The following is a 20,527-nucleotide window of genomic DNA, read 5'->3' as shown; positions in this document are numbered from 1 at the left end:
CTTCCTGAAGCTAATGACTATCTCCTTTTTGTTGACATTGAGAGAGATTATTGTTGCTGCACCAGTTCACCACATTCTCTATCTCTTTCCTGTACTTCGGGTCATCATTGTTTAAGATCCAAACCACTATGTTGGCGTCATCAACAAACTTGAAAATCAAGCTGGAGGGGAATTTGACCACACAGTCATAGGCGTTTATGGAGTACAGCAAGTGGCTGAAGACACAGTCATGAGAATAGTGTTGAGAATGATCGTGGAAGAGGTGTTGTTGCCTATCCTTACTGATTGCAGTCTGTGGATTAGGAAGTCTAAAATTCAGTCGCACAGGGAGAAGCCGAGTCCCAGACCGTGGAATTTGAAGATGAGTTTGTAGGAATAATGTGTTGAAGGCTGAGCTATAGTCAATAAATAGGAGTCTGACATCGATGTTTTTGTTATCCTGGTGTTCCAGGGTTGAGTGTAGGGCCAGGGAGATGGTGTCTGCTGTGGACCTGTTGCAGCAATAGGCAAACTGTAGTGGATCCAGGCTGTCTGGGATGCTAGAATTGATTTGTGCCATCACCAACCTTTTGAACACTTCATAACGATGGATGTCAGAGCCACAGGACAACAGTCATTAAGGCACACGGCATGGCTTTATTTTGGTACTGGGATGATGGTCGTTTTCTTGAAGCAGTTAGGGACCTCAGGTTGGTGTAAAGAAGGATTAAAGATGTCTGCAAATACCCCCATCAGCTGGTCCGCACAGGATCGGAATGCTTGTCTAGGTACCCCATCCGGGCCAGTTGCTTTCTGTAGGTTGACTTTCAAGAAGGCTGCCCTGATGTTGTGATGGTAACCTTGGGTACAGATTCGTCCAAGGCTTCCAGGGTGGAGGGCATGCTCTCACTGACGTCTTGCTCCAACCACTGAACACTATGGGAGGGTGCTCAATGAGGGGTGCATTGGTGCTGGTGATTCTACATTCCTTCATCTTGTAGGCCATCTTGCCTAAATCATAATACCCCACCCACTTCATCAGCAAGAAATTTAACAACTGGGCAAAGTTGCAGGCCTTCACCCACCGGGCGATCTGATCTTTTAAGATTTGCATTGCAATCTCAGCATAGTTTGTACTGTTGCTTCCACAGAGAGGTGGGTCTTCTTTGTGGCAGACAGCCCAAAGTTGTCTTCGGTTATGCAACCGTGTGGCATCTTTGAAAGTAGCTGGTGCAACCTTTGCTATGTCAGTTTGGCATTGTTGCAATGAAGAGCCTCATTATTGTGGGCATACAGCAATTCAAATGGAGCCAACTTTTGTGACAAATATAGTTCCTTCCACCACACAAATACCTCCAGCCAGTTTGCAGTAAGTGCTTTATGTTGAGAAAAATACTTGCCCTGATGTTAAAGTAGCTCCATAATATTAACAAGTATTTTCTAAACACTTCCTTCAGGAGCATGATTCCTTCAGATGGGTGAAAATAAGTGGAAAATTCCTGCACCGAATGACTCGTCATACGGCTGAGTCCCTGATGTGTGAGGGGAGAGAAAATCGAAGCACCGGGAAATGCCATAAAGGAACAGCCAATCAGGTGAACTTTTATTATATTAAAAAAAATCATCCAAGAACAGCCAACTGGGTGAATCATTACATTAATATGAATCAAATTAATGAATTGAATTAAATTTAAGTGAATTAAAAGAGAGTGTTGTCACCATCAGCAGAAACATTCACCAACTATCAAAATAAACATGGATGTGATTAATAGCAACAATAAGAGCAAAATCCAACCCTTCCAGTCACTTGTGAACTCTCTGGTGTTTCTGCAGGTGTGATGACTGAATGAATCTCTTTCCACACATTAAGCACGTGAATGGTCTTTCCCCAGTGTGAACACGCTGGTGTATCAGTAGATGGGATGAAGTAATGCATCCCTTCCCACAATCAGAGCACATGAATGTCTTCTCCCCAGTATGAACCTGTTGGTGTGTCAGCAAAGTGGATGAACGAGTGAATCCCTTTCCACACACGGAGCAGGTGAATGGCCTCTCCCCAGTGTGAGTGCGCTGATGGGCCAGAAGCTGCTTTGTACTTTTAAAACGCTTCCAACAGTCAGAGCAATGAAAAGGTCTCTCCTCAGTGTGAACTCGCTGGTGTGTCAGAAGCTCAGATGACTGAATGAACCCTTTCTCACACATAGAGCAGGTGAATGGCCTTTCTCCAGTGTGAATTCGCTGGTGTCTCAGAAAATTGGCTGACTGACTGAATCCCTTCCCACACACGGTGCAGGTATATGGTCTCTTCCCAGTGTGAACTCGCTGGTGTCTTCGCAGGCTGGCTGACTGAGTAAATCCTTTCCCACAGTCCAAGCATATGAATGGTCTCTCCCCAGTGTGAATTCGTTGGTGTGTCAAAAGGCTAGATCTCTGAGTGAATTCTTCCTCACAGATGGAGCAGCTGAATGGTTTCTCCCCAGTGTGACTGCGCTGATGATTTTCTATCTGGGATGGATAACTGAATCCCTTCCCACAATATCCACATTTCCATGGTTTGTCCATGGTGAGGGTTTGTCTCTCTCCAGGGTCAATTGAAGCCTCACTCACACGTAGCTCACTGTTGTGACTGGAACAATGCTTTTTCAGGCTGTGTGATTAGTTAAAACATTTCTCCTTCCACATGCAAAGTCCAATGATGTTGAAGTCTTGATGAAGTGACGACTCTCTGTAAAAGGAGTTTACAAAAGCTATCACTGTGAATCTAGGATAGAAATTCACATCTCTCCTCCTGCTGCCTGGCCTATGGTGGCTGTGCATGCACCTTGTCCCTACAATATAGCAACCTCTGACAGTGTCTGTGTTCTCTTTTTACATTTGGGCAACATTATTATAGCATTGGTGCAGCTCAATTTACAGAAACATAACCAGAAGTTTAAATCCCCAAAACTTAATGAATCAACGTAAAAGTGGACTAAGATTCAGTAAATGGAAATATGAATTTGCCAAAAATTGAATTAGACAGTGACAACAGTGGCATGGTGGCACAGTGGTGAGCACAGTGTCAGGGATAAAGATTCTATTGCCATCTTGGGTCACTGTCTGTGTGGAGTTTGCACGTTCACCCCGTGTTTGCGTGGGTTTCCTCTGGGCATTCTGGGTTCCTCCCACAATCTGAAAGATGTGCTGGTTAGGTGCATAGGCTATGCTAAATAATCCCTCAGTGTACCCAAACGGGTGCCGGAGTGGGCAAGGAGGGATTTTCAGAAAAACTTCATTGCAGTTTTGATGTAAGCCTATTAATGACACTAATAAATAAACTTTAAAACATTAAACTTTAACAGTTGTGCTGTGCAAAAATTATTTTTCAAAAATTACTCTCCTTTTGAAAAAAGTAACAGTTTACTAGGAGCCTATTCCTCGCATGTGACATTTTTTCAAATATGATAAAAATGTATCCAACTGGCTGCTCCTTTGCAACATTTCCCAACGTTTTGATTGGCTTTCCCCTCACACGGCAATGACACAACCCTGTGGCTCATCACTGGGTGCTGGAAGCTTTTGAGGGAATTGTCTTGATTTCGCTCTTTTGTGGGAATTATGCTCATGAAGATGGAAACTGAAAAAGATGGACAACAGCTGAGCAACCAGAGCAGACAAAAGGAGATGCATGTGTGAACATACTTCCAAAGCAGCAGTCAAGGAGAACTCCACCTAACCTGAATCACTGGGTGTCAGTTCAGAAAAAAATGACTCATCTATTGGCAGGAAGTTTTTGGGCCAGAAGTAGGTGTTCCTCAAAAGGAATTCATTGAAGTTAGTTAAAAGAAACTGTGGAAGTGTGTTACACATCATTGCATTGTGGTGCAGAAAGTCTTTGAGGGGCGAGGGTGCCATGAGGCAGGGTATATGTGCAAATTATCTTTGTTATTGAAGAGTATTATAAATGTTCAATGTTCCTATTAGTTAAATATGAGTTATTATAATTTTACTCATGTATGCACGAAGTATTTTTGTTCAATAACAAAGTAGAAGTTAGGTTCAAAGACTCTATTAGTATGTGAATTATTCTAACTCTACAAAGTTTTACCAACTTGTGTGGAAAAAATTCCATAAATTCGAGGTTAGAATTTAATGGGCCAGATCTTCCAGACAGCAGCAATGCTGTTCCAACTGCCACTGACTGCAAGCAAAGATAATTACAAATAGCAAACTTATTTGTTATCCATAATGGCAACCATATCTTCTGGTTCTGGCTGCAGAAGGGATCCCAAGATGCAGCTCAAGGGGCTGATGGATGTAGAATGCAGGAGAGGTAAGGACTCACCTCGTGCCCTCCCCTTTCCTGCCCAGAGCTGCCACATTCTGGTAAGTTGTAATGGTCTTACAGGCATTAATAGTGTTAGTAGGGATGGGAGTGAGTGAAGGAAATTGAGCAGGTGGCAGTCTGTTCAAGGGATAGGGTTTGACAGTGGGTGATGGCATATGTGTATGGCACTGGGAGTGTGGTATGAGCTCCCCTATTAATCACTGACCTATACCAGGATTCTTGAATGAAACTTTACACATGAAAGTATCCACATAAGTAGCACATAACAGGTTCAAATGTCTGGTATGTTCAGCACTGGAGAAATTTTTGTAGAAGCCCAGAGTGCAGAAAAAGTGTCCATCAGAAGTTTAAACTTTTCAGGCAGTTGGCATGCATGACAAGTCAGGACTTCCCTGGAGCTCTGATGAGGGACTGCACAGGTATACCTCAATGTACATTGTGGTTGGTATTGAAAGATATAAGAACATAAGAACTAAGAGCAGGAGTAGGTCATCTGGCCCCTCGACCCTGCTCCGCCATTCAATAAGATTTTGGCTGATCTTTTCATGGATTTAGCTCCACTTACCCGCCCGCTCACCATAACCCTTTATTCCTTTACTGTTCAAAAATTTATCTATCCTTCCCTTAAAAACATTCAATGAGGTGGTCTCAATTGCTTCACTGGGCAGAGAATTCCACACATTCATAAGCCTTTGTATGAAGAAGTTCCTCCTGAACTCAGTCCTAAATCTGCTTTCCCTTATTTTGAGGCTATGCCCCCTAGTTCTAGTTTCACCTGCCAGTGGAAACAATTTCCCTGCTTCTATCTTATCTATTCCCTTCATAATCTTATATGTTTCTATCTTATCTATTCCCTTCATAATCTTATAACTATGTGTTCTCATTCTTCTGAATTCCAATGACTACAGCCCCAGTTTACTCAGTCTCTCATAAGCCAACCCTCTCAATTCCGGAATCAACCTAGTGAATCTCCTCTGCATTCCCTCCAGTACCAGTATATCCTTTCTCAAGTAAAGAGACCAAAACTGTACACAGTACTCCAGGTGTGGCCTTATCAGCACCTTATACAGCTGCAACATAACCTCCCTGTTTTTTAAACTCCATCTCTCTAGCAATAAAGGACAAAATTCCATTTGCCTTTTTAATTACCTGCTGCACCTGCAAACCAACTCCTTGAGATCCCTGTATAAGACACCAAGGGCCCTCTGCACAGCAGCATGCTGCAATTCTTTACCGTTTAAATAAGAGTCCATTTTGCTGTTATTCCTACCAAAATGGATGACCACACATTTACCAACATTGTTCTCCATCTGCCAGACTCTTGCCCACTCACTTTGACTATCTATATGCCTTTGCAGACTTTCAATGTCCTCTGCACACTTTGCTCTGCCACCCATCTTAGTGTCATCTACGAATTTTGACACACTACACTTGATCCCCTACTCCAAATCATTTATGTAAATTGTAAACAATTGCGGTCTCAACACTGATCCCTGAGACCCACCACTAGTCACTGACCAGAAAAACACCCATTTCCCCATTCTTTGCTTTCTGTTAGTTAACCAATCCTCTATCCATACTAATACACGACCCGTAACACAGTGCACCTTTATCTTATGTAGCAGTCTTTGGTGCAGCACCTTGTCAAATGCTTTCTGGAAATCCAGATACACCACATCCACAGGTTCACCATTGTCCAGTGCACATGTAATGTCCTCAAAGAATTCCAACAAATTAGTCAAACATTCTCTTCATTAACCCATGCTGCATCTTACCAATGGGACAATTTATATCCAGATGTCTCACTATTTCTTCCTTGCTGATAGATTCAAGCATTTTTCCTACTGCAGAAGTTAAGCTAACTGGCCTATAGTAACCACCTTTTGTCTATCTCCTTTTTTAAATAGTGGCGTCACATTTGCTGTTTTCCAATCTACGGGAACCACCCCAGAGTCCAGTGAATTTTGGTAAATTCCACTAGTGCATTTTCTATTTCTCCTGCCATCTAGTTTAGTACCCTGGGATGCATTCCATCAGGGTCAGGAGACTTGTCTACCTTTAGCCCCCATTAACTTGCCCAACACTACCTCTTTTGTGATAATGGTAATTTCTAGGTTCTATCCTGCCATAGCCTTCCTGTCATCAATTTTTATCATGTTATTTGTGACTTCCACTGTGAAGACCGACACAAAATACCTGTCCAATGCCTCGGCCATTTTCTCATTTCCAGTTATTACATTCCTCTAAATGACCAATGTTTACTTTCACCACTCTTTTTCGTTTTATATATTGATAGAAACTTTTGCTATCTGTTTTTATATTCTGAGCTGATTTACTCTCATAATCCATCTTACTTTTCTTTATAGCTTTTCTCGTGGCTTTCTGCTGCCCTTTAAAGATTTCCCAATCCTCTAGGTTCCCACTAATCTTTGCCACTTTGTATGCATTTTCTTTCAATTTGATACTTTCCTTTACTTTCTTGGATATCCATGGCTGATTATCACTTTTTCTACATTCCTTCATTATCACTGGTATATACTTTTGTTGAGCACTGTAGAAGATTGCTTTTGAAAGTCCTCCACTGTTCCTCAATTGTCCCACCATAAAGTTTTTGCTCCCAGTCTACCTCAGCCAACTCCTCCCTCATCCCTTTGTAATCTTCTTTGTTTAAGTACAAGACACTGGTATTGGATTTTATCTTCTCACGCTCCATTTGTACTTTAAATTCAACCGTACTGTGATTGCTTCTTTCAAGAGGATCCCAATTTGCAAAATCACTAATTATTCCTATCTCATTATACAAGAACAGATCTAGGATAACTTGCTCCCTTGTAGGTTCCATTGCATACCGCTATCACAGATACATTCTATGAACTCCTTGTTAAGGCTGCATTGACCAACCTGGTTTGACCAATCGATATGCAGATTAAAATCCCCCATGATAATTGCTGTACCATTTTTACATGCATCAGTTTTTTTTTGTTTATTTCTCACCCCCCCCGTGATGTCACTATTTAATGGCCTATAGACTACACCTATCAGTGACTTTTTCTCCTTACTATTTCTAATTCCCACCCAAATGGATTCAACTTTTTTCCTTAGAACCTATATCATCCCTCAGTACCGTCCTGACATCATCCTTAAATATCAGGGCTGCACCACCTCCCTTATCTTCCTGTCTGTCCCTCCGAACAGTCTAATACCCCTGGATATTTAACTCCCAGTTGGGACCACCCTGCCACTTGTCTTGTAATGCCCACCAAATCATACTCGTTTGCAATGATTTGTGCTGTCAACTCATTTACCTTGTTTGGCTCTTCACTTTCGGCAATTTCCAGGATTTTGCAACTCTCAGTTTTCTCCAAAAAATTAACATTGTATTATACTCTTATAAATTAACCCCAGTATTTCACAGATTAATCAGAGTACCTCCTATAAATGAATCTTTCCTATAGGTTAAACTTGTACCTCCTATAAATTAACCCTACGACCTCTTATAAATTAACCCCAGTGTTTTCCCTGGGTTAAAACATACCTCCTGTAGATTAAACACATAGAATAACCACTTTACTTCCTACATATTAACCCCCAAAGAGATTAACCCTCCTATAGATTAACCCCCACATAGATTACTCCAGTGGCGTTTCCCGATTATTTCACACAAACAGCTCGCATTCAAAAACACTTAATAGTGATTTTATCCCAAACATTTTCATACAGTTCCTGACCAGGTGAGTTATTTTTACCAGTGAATGTTTCCCAACACTCACTCCGTTAGGCCTCACACCATCCTCATAGCAACCAATCACAGCCTTCTCACCGAATGGCCAATCAGGGCCCTGTAAGGTGAACCAATCAGGGAACCGTAAAACCGTCCCTTCAGCTGCCGTTTCCCCCTCCCCCCTTCACGCGCTCACGCCCCGCCCCAGTCTTACGCCCCGCCCCCGTTGACACTCCATCCCGCCCCCCGCTCTCACCCCGCCCCCACTCGCTCACGCCCCGCCCACCCCGCGCGATCACACCCCGCCTCCAGTCCCCACCCACTAGTCCTCTCGCCCCATCCTCTTGCATCCTGTCCTCATACCCCATCCTGCCGCACGCTCATACCCCGCCCCCTTTCCGGTTGCTCCGCCCCCGTCAGCCTCCTGCCTCGCCTCGCGCATCCTCCTGACCCGCTTACCCCGCCTTCCGAGCCTCCTGTCTAGCCCCGCGTTCTTCCAGCTCCTTCCATGCGCAGTTTGGCGGTGACGCGTTTCCGGCGGACTGTTGGCCTGGTGACGGTGAACCATTACGGTCGGAAGTTTGTGTGGAGTAAAGCGTAGACTCCCCGGAGCAGTCAGTGTGTGAGTAAAGCACAGGCTCCCCGGAGCGGTCAGTGTGGGAGTAAAGCACAGGCTCCCCGGAGCGGTCAGTGTGTGAGTAAAGCACTGGCTCCCCGGAGCGGTCAGTGTGGGAGTAAAGCACAGGCTCCCCGGAGCGGTCAGTGTGGGAGTAAAGCACAGGCTCCCCGGAGCGGTCAGTGTGTGAGTAAAGCACTGGCTCCCCGGAGCGGTCAGTGTGGGAGTAAAGCACAGGCTCCCCGGAGCGGTCAGTGTGGGAGTAAAGCACAGGCTCCCCGGAGCGGTCAGTGTGGGAGTAAAGCACAGGCTCCCCGGAGCGGTCAGTGTGTGAGTAAAGCACTGGCTCCCCGGAGCGGTCAGTGTGGGAGTGAAGCACTGGCTCCCCGGAGCGGTCAGTGTGGGAGTGAAGCACAGGCTCCCCGGAGCGGTCAGTGTGTGAGTAAAGCACTGGCTCCCCGGAGCGGTCAGTGTGGGAGTAAAGCACAGTCTCCCCGGAGCGGTCAGTGTGGCAGTAAAGCACAGGCTCCCCGGAGCGGTCAGTGTGGGAGTAAAGCACAGTCTCCCCGGAGCGGTCAGTGTGGCAGTAAAGCACAGTCTCCCCGGAGCGGTCAGTGTGGCAGTAAAGCACTGGCTCCCCGGAGCGGTCAGTGTGGCAGTAAAGCACTGGCTCCCCGGAGCGGTCAGTGTGGCAGTAAAGCACTGGCTCCCCGGAGCGGTCAGTGTGGGAGTAAAGCACAGGCTCCCCGGAGCGGTCAGTGTGGGAGTAAAGCACTGGCTCCCCGGAGCGGTCAGTGTGGGAGTAAAGCACAGGCTCCCCGGAGCGGTCAGTGTGGGAGTAAAGCACTGGCTCCCCGGAGCGGTCAGTGTGGGAGTAAAGCACAGGCTCCCCGGAGCGGTCAGTGTGTGAGTAAAGCACTGGCTCCCCGGAGCGGTCAGTGTGGGAGTAAAGCACTGGCTCCCCGGAGCGGTCAGTGTGGCAGTAAAGCACTGGCTCCCCGGAGCGGTCAGTGTGGCAGTAAAGCACTGGCTCCCCGGAGCGGTCAGTGTGGCAGTAAAGCACTGGCTCCCCGGAGCGGTCAGTGTGGGAGTAAAGCACTGGCTCCCCGGAGCGGTCAGTGTGGCAGTAAAGCACTGGCTCCCCGGAGCGGTCAGTGTGGCAGTAAAGCACTGGCTCCCCGGAGCGGTCAGTGTGGCAGTAAAGCACTGGCTCCCCGGAGCGGTCAGTGTGGCAGTAAAGCACTGGCTCCCCGGAGCGGTCAGTGTGTGAGTAAAGCACTGGCTCCCCGGAGCGGTCAGTGTGTGAGTAAAGCACTGGCTCCCCGGAGCGGTCAGTGTGGCAGTAAAGCACTGGCTCCCCGGAGCGGTCAGTGTGGCAGTAAAGCACTGGCTCCCCGGAGCGGTCAGTGTGGCAGTAAAGCACTGGCTCCCCGGAGCGGTCAGTGTGTGAGTAAAGCACTGGCTCCCCGGAGCGGTCAGTGTGGCAGTAAAGCACTGGCTCCCCGGAGCGGTCAGTGTGGCAGTAAAGCACTGGCTCCCCGGAGCGGTCAGTGTGGCAGTAAAGCACTGGCTCCCCGGAGCGGTCAGTGTGGCAGTAAAGCACTGGCTCCCCGGAGCGGTCAGTGTGGCAGTAAAGCACTGGCTCCCCGGAGCGGTCAGTGTGGCAGTAAAGCACTGGCTCCCCGGAGCGGTCAGTGTGGCAGTAAAGCACTGGCTCCCCGGAGCGGTCAGTGTGGCAGTAAAGCACTGGCTCCCCGGAGCGGTCAGTGTGGCAGTAAAGCACTGGCTCCCCGGAGCGGTCAGTGTGGCAGTAAAGCACTGGCTCCCCGGAGCGGTCAGTGTGGCAGTAAAGCACTGGCTCCCCGGAGCGGTCAGTGTGGCAGTAAAGCACTGGCTCCCCGGAGCGGTCAGTGTGTGAGTAAAGCACTGGCTCCCCGGAGCGGTCAGTGTGGCAGTAAAGCACTGGCTCCCCGGAGCGGTCAGTGTGGCAGTAAAGCACTGGCTCCCCGGAGCGGTCAGTGTGGCAGTAAAGCACTGGCTCCCCGGAGCGGTCAGTGTGGCAGTAAAGCACTGGCTCCCCGGAGCGGTCAGTGTGGCAGTAAAGCACTGGCTCCCCGGAGCGGTCAGTGTGGCAGTAAAGCACTGGCTCCCCGGAGCGGTCAGTGTGGCAGTAAAGCACTGGCTCCCCGGAGCGGTCAGTGTGGCAGTAAAGCACTGGCTCCCCGGAGCGGTCAGTGTGGCAGTAAAGCACTGGCTCCCCGGAGCGGTCAGTGTGGGAGGGAATGGTTGGAAAGCTGGCCTGTGGAGCAGGGCCAGACATTTGTCGCTGCTGAATCTCTGCTCACTTTGCACCTTCCTGGGTGCCCTGTTCTCAGAGCTCTGTCTCCTCCTGCATGGTTTATGCTGCAAGCTGGGGAAGTGAACCATGTGCTTGCACAGGGTCAACTCAGCCCCACTCACTCATGGCTTTGCATCAATATGTTTTTCAAAACCCTTCCCCTCCAAAAGTTTATTTCTTTCAGCATTTTTGACCATCAGCCTATTCCTAAGTTTATTAGATCAGGTTATTAGAGAAGTAAATCTAATTTGCTTACTGCAGGCGTGTACTGCAGAAGAATTGACAGGCTGACTAAGTTTATTAGTATCTCAAGTAAACTTACACTCACACTGCAATGTGAAATTCCCCTAGTTGCCACACTCCCTGTTTGGGTACACCAGCCATGCCAAATTCTCCCTCGATGTACCTAAGCACAGGTATTTCATACTGTGGGAGGAAACCAAAGTAGAGAAGGGGAGAATGTGCAGACTCCGCATAGACAGTGACCCAAGCTGGAAATTGATCCTGGGTCCCTGGCTACGTGAGACAGCAGTGCTGAACAGTGTGCATCACGAAGAAGCTAACTTGATTTCTCAACTTGTACAACTGTGACTAGATCATTCAATAGGCAAACCATTCTCTCTATGGTTTTAATATGACTCTGTGGAGCGTATTCCAGAGCTTCTAAGTGTTTCTTTTTAACCCATATAGATTTATTTTGATTTGAATGGTGCATGGCATATGAGGGCAAAACCTTGTCTGTTTTGCTGAAATGCAATTGTTTATAGAGCTGACTCAGCCACAGAGGACGTGCTGCTGCATTATGTGGTTCTTCAATGTTTAGCTAAGGCCATAAGAAATAGGAACAGAAGTGGGCCATTCGGCACCTCGAGCCTGCTCTGCCATTCAATAGGATGGTGGCTGCTCCAACATTCCTCAGGTCCACTTTCCTGCCCTTTCCTTGTAACCCTTGATTCCCTTTTGCTATATTTCCCGCCTTACAGTGATATTCGTTATAGATTCCTACTACCTAAAATTACTAAATGGTAACTGTGGTAATTAAGCTTCGTATAGGACTGAAGGGTCAACACAGCACCAGCTTTTATCTAAACAGCATTAACTGGTTGGTCTTACTGGCCTTTTTTAAAATTGAAATTTCTGTGTGCGTTTATGTAAAAGCCAAGGCCGCAGACGTTTTATGCCAAAGCGGCAGATTAAAAATCACACCTTGTTACTAGATTATTATTAGCTTATCCTCTCAAATTGGACATATACATGTTTCCAATTTGCAATGTTTTATTTTCTCTAACATTTGTTCCCATTTTGTGGAGGTGCTAACTGAAGCCTGAAATAGTTTTTGATGAAGAAGGGTGCTGGGCAACTTGATTTCTATCTGTATTCTTCATCCTATCCTGTTACAGCATCTAGTGTTTCTTAAATAAATTTGATCTTCTGGCTTAAATAACAGAAGCTGCTTAAGCTTTAACAGTACTCTATGTCCCGACATGTCCTGAATTTGCCATTCATTAGTTTAAATCCGTTCCCGTAAGCAGTTGCTCTGACATATCTGAAGGCATTGGACTCGGTTTACTGTGCACTGAATGTCTGAGGCATCTGTTTTTGAGGTTGAAGAGCCTGTTCATGTAAGTTTTCCCAATAGCTTCCTCACAGCCTTTCTTTTTTATTTCAGTACCATTTCAACCATCTCAGGCAGTCAAAACTGTACACTTCAGCTGCAGCCTGAACAGAGCATTGCACAACTTTATCTTGGATGGTTTGCAGTACTGACTGCTCACTGCAGTTTCACTGTGTCTTCATATGTATTCGTGAACAGTGTGTTTTTGAAAACTGTTTGACTGTGAAGGAAAGAACAGAAAATCTGTTTTGGGTGACAGTGGTTAGCATTGCTGCCTTAGTGCCAAGGACCTGGGTTCCATTCCAGCCTAGGTGACTGACTGAGTGGAGTTTGCACACTACACCCCCCGCCACTGCCCTCCCATGGCTGCATGAGTTTCCTCCAGGTACTCTGGTTTCCTCCTGCAGTCCCAATATGTGTAGGTTAGGTGGATTGGCCATGATAAATGTGTGGAAATAGGGTGGGGGAACAGGGACTGGGCAAGACACTCTGTCAGAGTGTCAGTGCAGTCTTGATGGGCTGAGTGGCCTCTTCCTGCACTGTAGGGATTCTATGATCTAGATCTTATCCTCACTCAGCTTGCATTTAGTCAGCACTTTTAATGTAGCAAAATGTCCCAAGTGCTGGACAAAAGCATAATAAAACAAAAGTTAGCCCAGACTTAGCAAAGTCCAAAGATCTCCGGGTTACGTGGATTGGCGATGCTAAGTTACCCCTTAGTGTTAGGGGGACTAGCTAGGGTAACAATGTGGGGTTGTGGGGATAGGGCCTGGGTGGGATTGTGGTTGGTGCAGACTCAATGGGCCAAATGGCCTCCTTCTGCACCATAGGATTCTGGAATCTTCTGGGAAAATGGCCATGCTAGTTCAAAGGCTTTGTCAAAAGGGTTTGAAGAAGTGTTTTAAAGCAGGAGAGTCTAAGTTGTATGGAGAAGGAATTCCACACTTAGCACAGAAACAGCTGAAGTCTCCAGTATTTGGTTGAAGGAAGTTGCTGATGCACAAGAGGACATATTTGGAGGAACGCAGAGTTCTCAGAAGGTCGTATATAAGGGGGAGTTTACGTAGGTAGGGGCGAGTAGCAATTTAAACACGAGAGAATTTTAAAGTCAAACTTTTGGAACAACAGCCAATGTCCTGATATTTGTGAGCATAGGAGAGTGATGGGTAGGCAAGACCTGGTGTGATTTATGATATGGGCTGAGGTTTCAGGTGGGCTCAAGTTTATGGGGCATGGAAGATAGGAAACTGTCATTGAGACATTGAAATAGTTTAGTCCAGAATTAGTATAAATATGAAAATAACTTAAGGTAATAGATGGGTAATGTTATCAAGATGGGGCCTGGGCATCAGGACCAAAGGGATCAAAGGACATGGGATGGGAAGGCAGGATCAGGGTATTGAATTTGACGATCAGGCATGACCATAATGAATGGTGGAGCAGGCTGGAAGAGCTGAATGGCCTACTCCTATTTTCTATGAATGCATCTATATGTAAGGTGGAAGTAGGTAGTTTTAGTGCTAGTTGTAATATGGAGCTGGTAGTTATGCCATGGACATGTAGAGCACTCTAGATGCAAACAGTCTTATTCATTCCAAGACAGAAGCTAGGGAGAGAATTGTCATCAGTATCTAGGGAGGATCTTGGCTATAATTGGATTGGTAAGAATGAAACCAAGTGAAAATAGTCCCATTTCACCTGACCAGTGGAGAAGAAATCTGGATGTGGTGTTGTCAGGTCGGTTGGCTCAGATTGATTAGTGCACCATGATCACTAGTTGTGTAACGTCGTTGGTGACTGCCGAAGGATTTTTCACTGTGAAAACTGGATTGGAGAGTTTTGAATATGAAACTGGTGGAAAGATAGATGCAGATTTAGGATGTAATAATGCATTCAAGAACCTTGGAGAGGAAAAAAAAGTTTGGAATTGGATGGTCAGCAGTTTAGTGGGGTTAGGATCGAGGACAGGAGGTAGGTATGGTGGATATGATTCACAGCAAATAGTCTCTTTTTGTCTGAAAGACACTAGAAAATGATACGAGTTCTTAGGTGAAGGGAGAACCTTGCTTTGTAGGTAAGAGGATGGGAGAGATGAGAGGAAGCTGAATGGATATGTTAAAAGTGTGCATGGAGTACATATGAAGGAGCTGTTTAAGGAGATAGTTGATGGTGGAGAAAGTTGATGGTTGGTTATCTTTGTGGTTTAGGATGATCGGAGAGCAGTGAGCAGTTTTGACAGGTGAATGGAACTCACTGATATTTGACTTGATCCAGCCTGATATCATGATGAACAGCTAAGCTAATTGTTTACTGCATGCAGTCAAAGCTCCATCTTGGAGTTGAAGGGTTGAAAATGGGAACTACAACGAGGGGAATAACCAGAGTGAAAGAGTGAAAGTGTTACCAAGAATCGTTGCTTTAAATGTAGAGGTGAAGGTGTGATTGAGCAGTTCAGTAGTTGCAGAAGTACATGATGGATAGAGACTGGACAATTAAGAGTTTAACTTGGGCCAGGGGTGAATTATTGCCAAAGGTAGACAAAATGTGGGTGTTGTGAGTGATGATGAGGGACACAAAGAAGTGATCAGAGATGGCCTTCTCGGACAAAACATATAGCAGCAATCACAGAGTGATTAGGATGAGATTTTGTTCCAATTTACTTTTTTACCACCTGAGGAGCAGTGAAGCTACTTTTAGTGATTAGACAAGTCGTAACAAAGAACAGTATTACACTCTGTCTATCAAAACGATTATGCATGTGTCAACCAATTTTTGTATCATCTTTCATTCTTCCTATTATCATCCAAGATTTTAATGGCTTCAGGAGTCTTGTGGATGCTTATTTCCATTAAGTTTGGCTGCTTTAAATTCATGGGTATTATTGGAAAATGTAAGGTCGATCATGTTTAAATTAAAATATTTCTATTTAGCTGGGTGGTTGTGATTTACTGGTAGCTTTAGTTTATTCCTTGTTTTCATGGGGAAAAAATTGCAGTGGTGATTATAATTCAGTCATTGAGTAAAATGAAATGGAAATTTAAATGTGAAAAGGATTAGTAGGGCATTCTAAGCATCATACCCTTTTACACTGGGTACTCGAGTTCACATCCATTCCCACCATCTGTGCTTGGTATTGTAGTCTGTGAATAAAATGCTGTTACTGGGGAGCAGCTTTTGTATTTTGCAGAACTGATTTTTAGGCAGATCTGGGAAGTTTTTACGTTGAAGGGTCCAAGGCTCAAAGCAGATTAACCATTCTGCTGAGAATCATTTTAATTAAATCATCTTTTTTTTTTCCTCACCAGAATATGATAGGTTTAATTTGGCATTACCTGTACAGTTCTCTTCTGAGGTCTTGGATGAAGTGGATTTTAAGAAAGGTTACTGGAAGATGTGAACTACAACGTATTTGTACCAATACTGTTCAAGGAACAGAACGCACTATGAAAATAGGTGAGCGTTGAGTCAAGCTTCTTCTTTACCTGTGAGTAGGTAAAGACAGATATGGAATCTGTATGTTCCAGGCTTACTATTTGCACCCAGAGATGTGCTAACAATTAGTACTCTTGTGATTTTTGAATGGCATTTAAAGCAGCTTTATACCAGTGTACATGACATCAAAGTAGACTGTCTTCTATGTTTTTCAGTTTACGGAGTGGAAGTAGAATGCATGCAGCTATATCTGTGGCAGAAAACCTGTGTTGAATCCATTTTAAGACATTTTAAATTTGATACGTGAATTTCACTAACTCAATACCAGATGCCGCACATTTATGAAACTGTATTTTTTTTGAGTTAGTGACACGGAAGGCTGCATTTTCTAATACTGCCATTCCCACAAAGAAGCTGTATGAATAATTGTATGTCATTTGCCATCTGCTACAGCTAAAATAACCATAAAGCCTATCAACATTTGTTTTGTACGCAACGTAACATTCTAACTTTTTTGGACTTGATATATATTTTAATTTTGAGAAAGAAATAGTAACTGAAAAGCTGTGAGTCTATGTTGTCCTGTGTTTCAGTAAAATAATATATTTCTTCAAGATCATTGTTCAGTTTTACCTATTAAGCTATGACCTCATTCAGTAAACTATTCCAGGTATTAATAACCCCCTCAAAGTATAGAGTCCTGTGATAATCTAACTCTTAATTGATGCTCATCCCTTTGTATTGGCACAAGACACAAAAACAAATAATCTGACTAATTCTTTACATTCCCAAACCTCATTTAAAAAACTCAACTAATATTTGTCCTCTTTTCTCCTTTATCTGGTGCAGAATATCCCAGTTCATTCTCCAGCTGCTTTTTCATCTGAATGAACCCGTTCTGTATCTTTTTGAACTGTGGATTCCAGAACTGCACATTATACACTAGGTTGGGTATGACTGCCATTGTAAATAGTGAAAAGATTGTTTTCACTGATTTTTCGCTTTGTGCAACTGAACACCCCTTTAATTTCTTTTGGCCGCAGCCACTCTAACTTATTTCTTGCTAATTGCTTTGCGGCTTTGTTTCTGATGATTGTAAAATTTTACCTGATTTTAATGCAAGACTGGACCACAGTTACCCAAAACATAAACCCATCCCTTTTCAAATAATGCATGGGACTATATTTGTAGCAATTAATGTTAAAAGCAAGACCACAAACTTCAAATGAAAAGTATTTAATCTCTTGAAACAGTTGGAATAATTGTCAACCTCCGTAAACTTTGGTATCTGTCTTAATGTGCTTGTTTGGCATTCATAGCTTGATTTAAACATATTTTCTCAAAGTTTTTTTAATCTACTGAATTATGTCAAATTATTTAAGCTAAATACTAAAATTAATATTTTTTAATAGAATATTCTTTGGAATCTTCCAAAAATGAGGTAAGATTCATTTTTTTTGTACGTCTGTATCTGCATGTTAAACAATATTCTTAGTTACTAACGTAAAATTAACATAATTCAAATACAACTGGTGTCACTGTTAAAATCCAGGCCCTGGATCATAATTTTTCTGTGTTTCAGCTCTCCCTCGAATTCCTTGGTTTTATTTTGAAAGTTGGGAGGATCCACAAGTTACCCAGCTAGAATGCAGAAGAAAGATAGATAAAACCCAGTGACAAAAATGAAATAAAGCTCTAAGTAATCCGGTCCACTAAAACACACTGACAGTTGCTATACTGAGCACAGAAATCCCAATCATGATAGTACAATATGATGGAAAGGGGGAGGGGAGAAGAGAATGGGCAATATCATTAATCTCCTGAGTATAATAGTAAAGTAATGACTTTAATACGTGACATTAAGGGAAACAAACTGTTTCCTCTGCAATATATGTAATCATAATCCCTCAGTAATATTTACCTATCCAGGCACTGACCCTGGAGTAGTCCCGTCAGTAGACCAAAATGTTTAATTGAAGTTAGTTTTAAGCAGTGAATAAAATAAAATGAAACGGAGCAAAATGTTTAAATTTTCTATTACGGCTTTGTACTTGTTGGCACTTCTGCCCTCCGAGGAATTTTTTTTTTACTGCCAAGTTTTACCATTCTCAAATCTTGGGAGTAATAGATAATTGAATAAGAGAGAGCACAGTAATATGGGGATAGCACGCTGGTTTTCACTGCTGCTTCACAACACCAGGAACTTGGGTTCAATTCCCAGCTTGTGTTGCTGTCTGTGTAGAGTTTGCACGTTCTCCCTGTGTTTGCGGGGGTTTCCTCCGGGTGTTGCAGTTTCCTCCCACATTCTGAAAGACATGCTGGCTAGATGTATTGACCTGAACAGGTGTCGGACTAGGGGAATTTCATAGTAATGTTAATGCAGTGTTAATGTAAGTCTTAGTTGTGACTAATAAAGAAAAACTTTAAACTTTGTTTCAACTGTGAACATTTGCACCTTTTTAAAGTTTTTAGCACCACTTCCCTATAGACATTCACAATACTTATTATAATAACTTTGCTCTGACTAATCAGCTTTTCCATTAATTATTTCTTGTTAGGTTTTAAAGACAGCGGTGACTGTCAGTGAAGCGAATGTGGCGAACAGAGTTCATGACATAATGGAGATCAAAAAGATTTCCATTCAGAAAGATCCAAAGTAAGTTGTGTTGCTGTTTTTCAATTAGTTTGAAATCTCATGCTCAAAATTCATCCACAGCCCCACTAACTTCTTCAGTGCCTCCTGTGGGTCTTTGTTTATTGAACTTCTAATTTACATTTTTCAAATGTCTGCTAATCGCGCTTATGTGTGTACCATTTGTAAATTTCCTTCAGTGTCTGGGCCAAGTGAGCATTCTTCATACAAACACAAGATGTTGGAAATCTGAAGCTTAAACAGAAAGTTCTGGAAATATGCAGCAGTTCAGGCAGCATCTGTGGAGAGAGTGTTAGTGTTGCAAATTGGTAACCTTTTGAGAGGAATGTTAACTGTTTTCCTTCCCACTGTTGCTATCTGACCTGCCAACTTTTTCCAGCATTTTCTTCATCTGATTCTATCTGCACATTTTCCAGCAGCAGCCACTGGTTGGGAATCAGAAGTGGGAATCTTCTCTGTCTTTGTTTTTCTGAATTGCTGTTTTGTAAAGAGTGAAGAACTTGGCACAAAGCAGGGATTGAAGCATGTGTCTCAACAGCAGAGCTAACATTGCAATAACTCCCAAAGCTTTATTTACCACCTTCCTTTTTCCCCAGTTTTAAAATAGAATCTCTACAGTGCAGAAGGAGGCCATTCGGTCCATCAAGCCTGTACCGACTCTCCAAAAGAGTATCTCACCCAGGCCCTATCCTCATAGCCCCACATATTTACCTCATGAATCCCCCTAACCTACAATCTTGTGACACTAAGGGGCAATGGAGCATGGCCAATCAATCTATACACATCTTTGAGTTGTGGGAGGAAACTGGAGCATCTGGACATGCCGACACAGGGAAAATGTGCAAACTCCACACAGACATCTAAAGCCAGAGTTGAACTTGGTCCTTGGTGCTGTGAAACAGCAGTGATAATTACTGTGCCACCCTTGCCATCTTTTTTAAAAGGAATGAATTCTTTGGTGATCAGCATCCATGGATGCTGATCGCCCTCTGTACCTTACCTAAATGGCTGCTCATTATGTAAACCTATGATTGCCGGTAATTTATTTGACCATGGGACCACTACAGCTTGCCTGACATCCTAACATTATTGCACGTGCCACCAAATAGTAATGAGAAATGTGACCAGTCTTCCCTCTCCCAACACTGAGGCGCCAAGGCCAATTGTCACACTTCTACCATTACCACAGACCCAAGTACTGCTATTTCAACTTGAAACCTGAATTAGAATGAAGTAAACTTTGACACTCAAGTCCTTTATTATGAAATGCATTATTAAGTAAACCTTGTTCTAATGAACCCTGGCATTACATTAGCCAAAAAGAACAATTGGCCTAACGCACTTAAAATATGCCTGCTTATCTGAATTTGCTTTCTGAAGAGTTTCATCCACCATTTCAATTTCAGATGTTTTAAAATCACAACTTAGCTAGTGTGTCTTTATTTGCAGCTTGGTTTCATTAAAGGGAAGTCGTGTCTGACAAATTTACTGGAGTTCTATGAGGATGTGTCTAGGGCGGTGGATAGAGGAGAGCCGGTGGATGTGGTCTGTCTTGATTTTCAGAAGGCGTTTGACAAGGCACCTCACAAGAGGTTATTGCAGAAGGTCAGGGGACATGGAGTTGGGGGTAGGGTGTTAGCGTGGATAGAGGATTGGTTGTCAAATAGGAGGCAGAGAGTGGGGGTCAATGGGTGCTATTCGGATTGGCGGATGGTGACTAGTGGAGTGCCCCAGGGGTCGGTGCTGGGGCCTCAGCTATTTACCATTTACATAGATGATCTGGAGGAGGGAACCGAGTGTATGGTGTCGAAATTTGCTGATGACACCAAGATTGGTGGAACGGCAA

General features: G+C 44.0%; 2 protein-coding genes across 5 annotated transcripts in view; one reads left to right on the top strand and one right to left on the bottom strand.

Moving 5' to 3' along the window:
- The first annotated feature begins 1,485 nt into the window (after nt 1-1,485).
- elmod2 (ELMO/CED-12 domain containing 2) overlaps nt 1,486-20,527 on the top strand; it is a 32,672-nt gene continuing 13,630 nt past the window's right edge. Inside the window, exons 1-5 of one of the 3 annotated variants that reach the window (XM_080194131.1) lie at nt 1,486-1,574; nt 4,239-4,344; nt 15,902-16,049; nt 17,441-17,469; nt 18,587-18,684. In XM_080194131.1, coding sequence (XP_080050257.1) covers nt 4,252-4,344; nt 15,902-16,049; nt 17,441-17,469; nt 18,587-18,684 — 368 coding nt within the window. In that variant the 5' untranslated portion in view covers nt 1,486-1,574; nt 4,239-4,251. Of the gene's footprint in view, nt 1,575-4,238; nt 4,345-8,495; nt 8,650-12,584; nt 12,604-15,901; nt 16,050-17,440; nt 17,470-18,586; nt 18,685-20,527 lie in introns of those variants that run through there. The other 2 variants (XM_080194147.1, XM_080194138.1) reach the window with 2 other exon arrangements.
- On the bottom strand, nt 1,568-8,106 carry LOC145346640 (uncharacterized). 2 transcript variants are annotated; one of them, XM_080194161.1, is made up of 2 exons: nt 7,612-8,106; nt 1,568-3,272 (listed from the first exon to the last, which is right to left on the bottom strand). In XM_080194161.1, the coding sequence occupies exon 2, from the start codon at nt 2,539-2,541 to the stop codon at nt 1,783-1,785; it is 759 nt and encodes a 252-aa protein (XP_080050287.1). In that variant the 5' UTR covers nt 2,542-3,272; nt 7,612-8,106; the 3' UTR covers nt 1,568-1,782. The 2 variants fall into 2 exon arrangements, with proteins under 2 accessions (XP_080050287.1, XP_080050297.1); XM_080194171.1 differs by having other exon boundaries at nt 1,568-2,704.

This window comes from Carcharhinus amblyrhynchos, chromosome 1 (genome assembly GCF_965287045.1).
Source record: "Carcharhinus amblyrhynchos chromosome 1, sCarAmb.v2.hapA, whole genome shotgun sequence".
NCBI lineage: Eukaryota > Metazoa > Chordata > Chondrichthyes > Carcharhiniformes > Carcharhinidae > Carcharhinus > Carcharhinus amblyrhynchos.
This window is presented reverse-complemented; position numbering and strand designations above follow the sequence as displayed.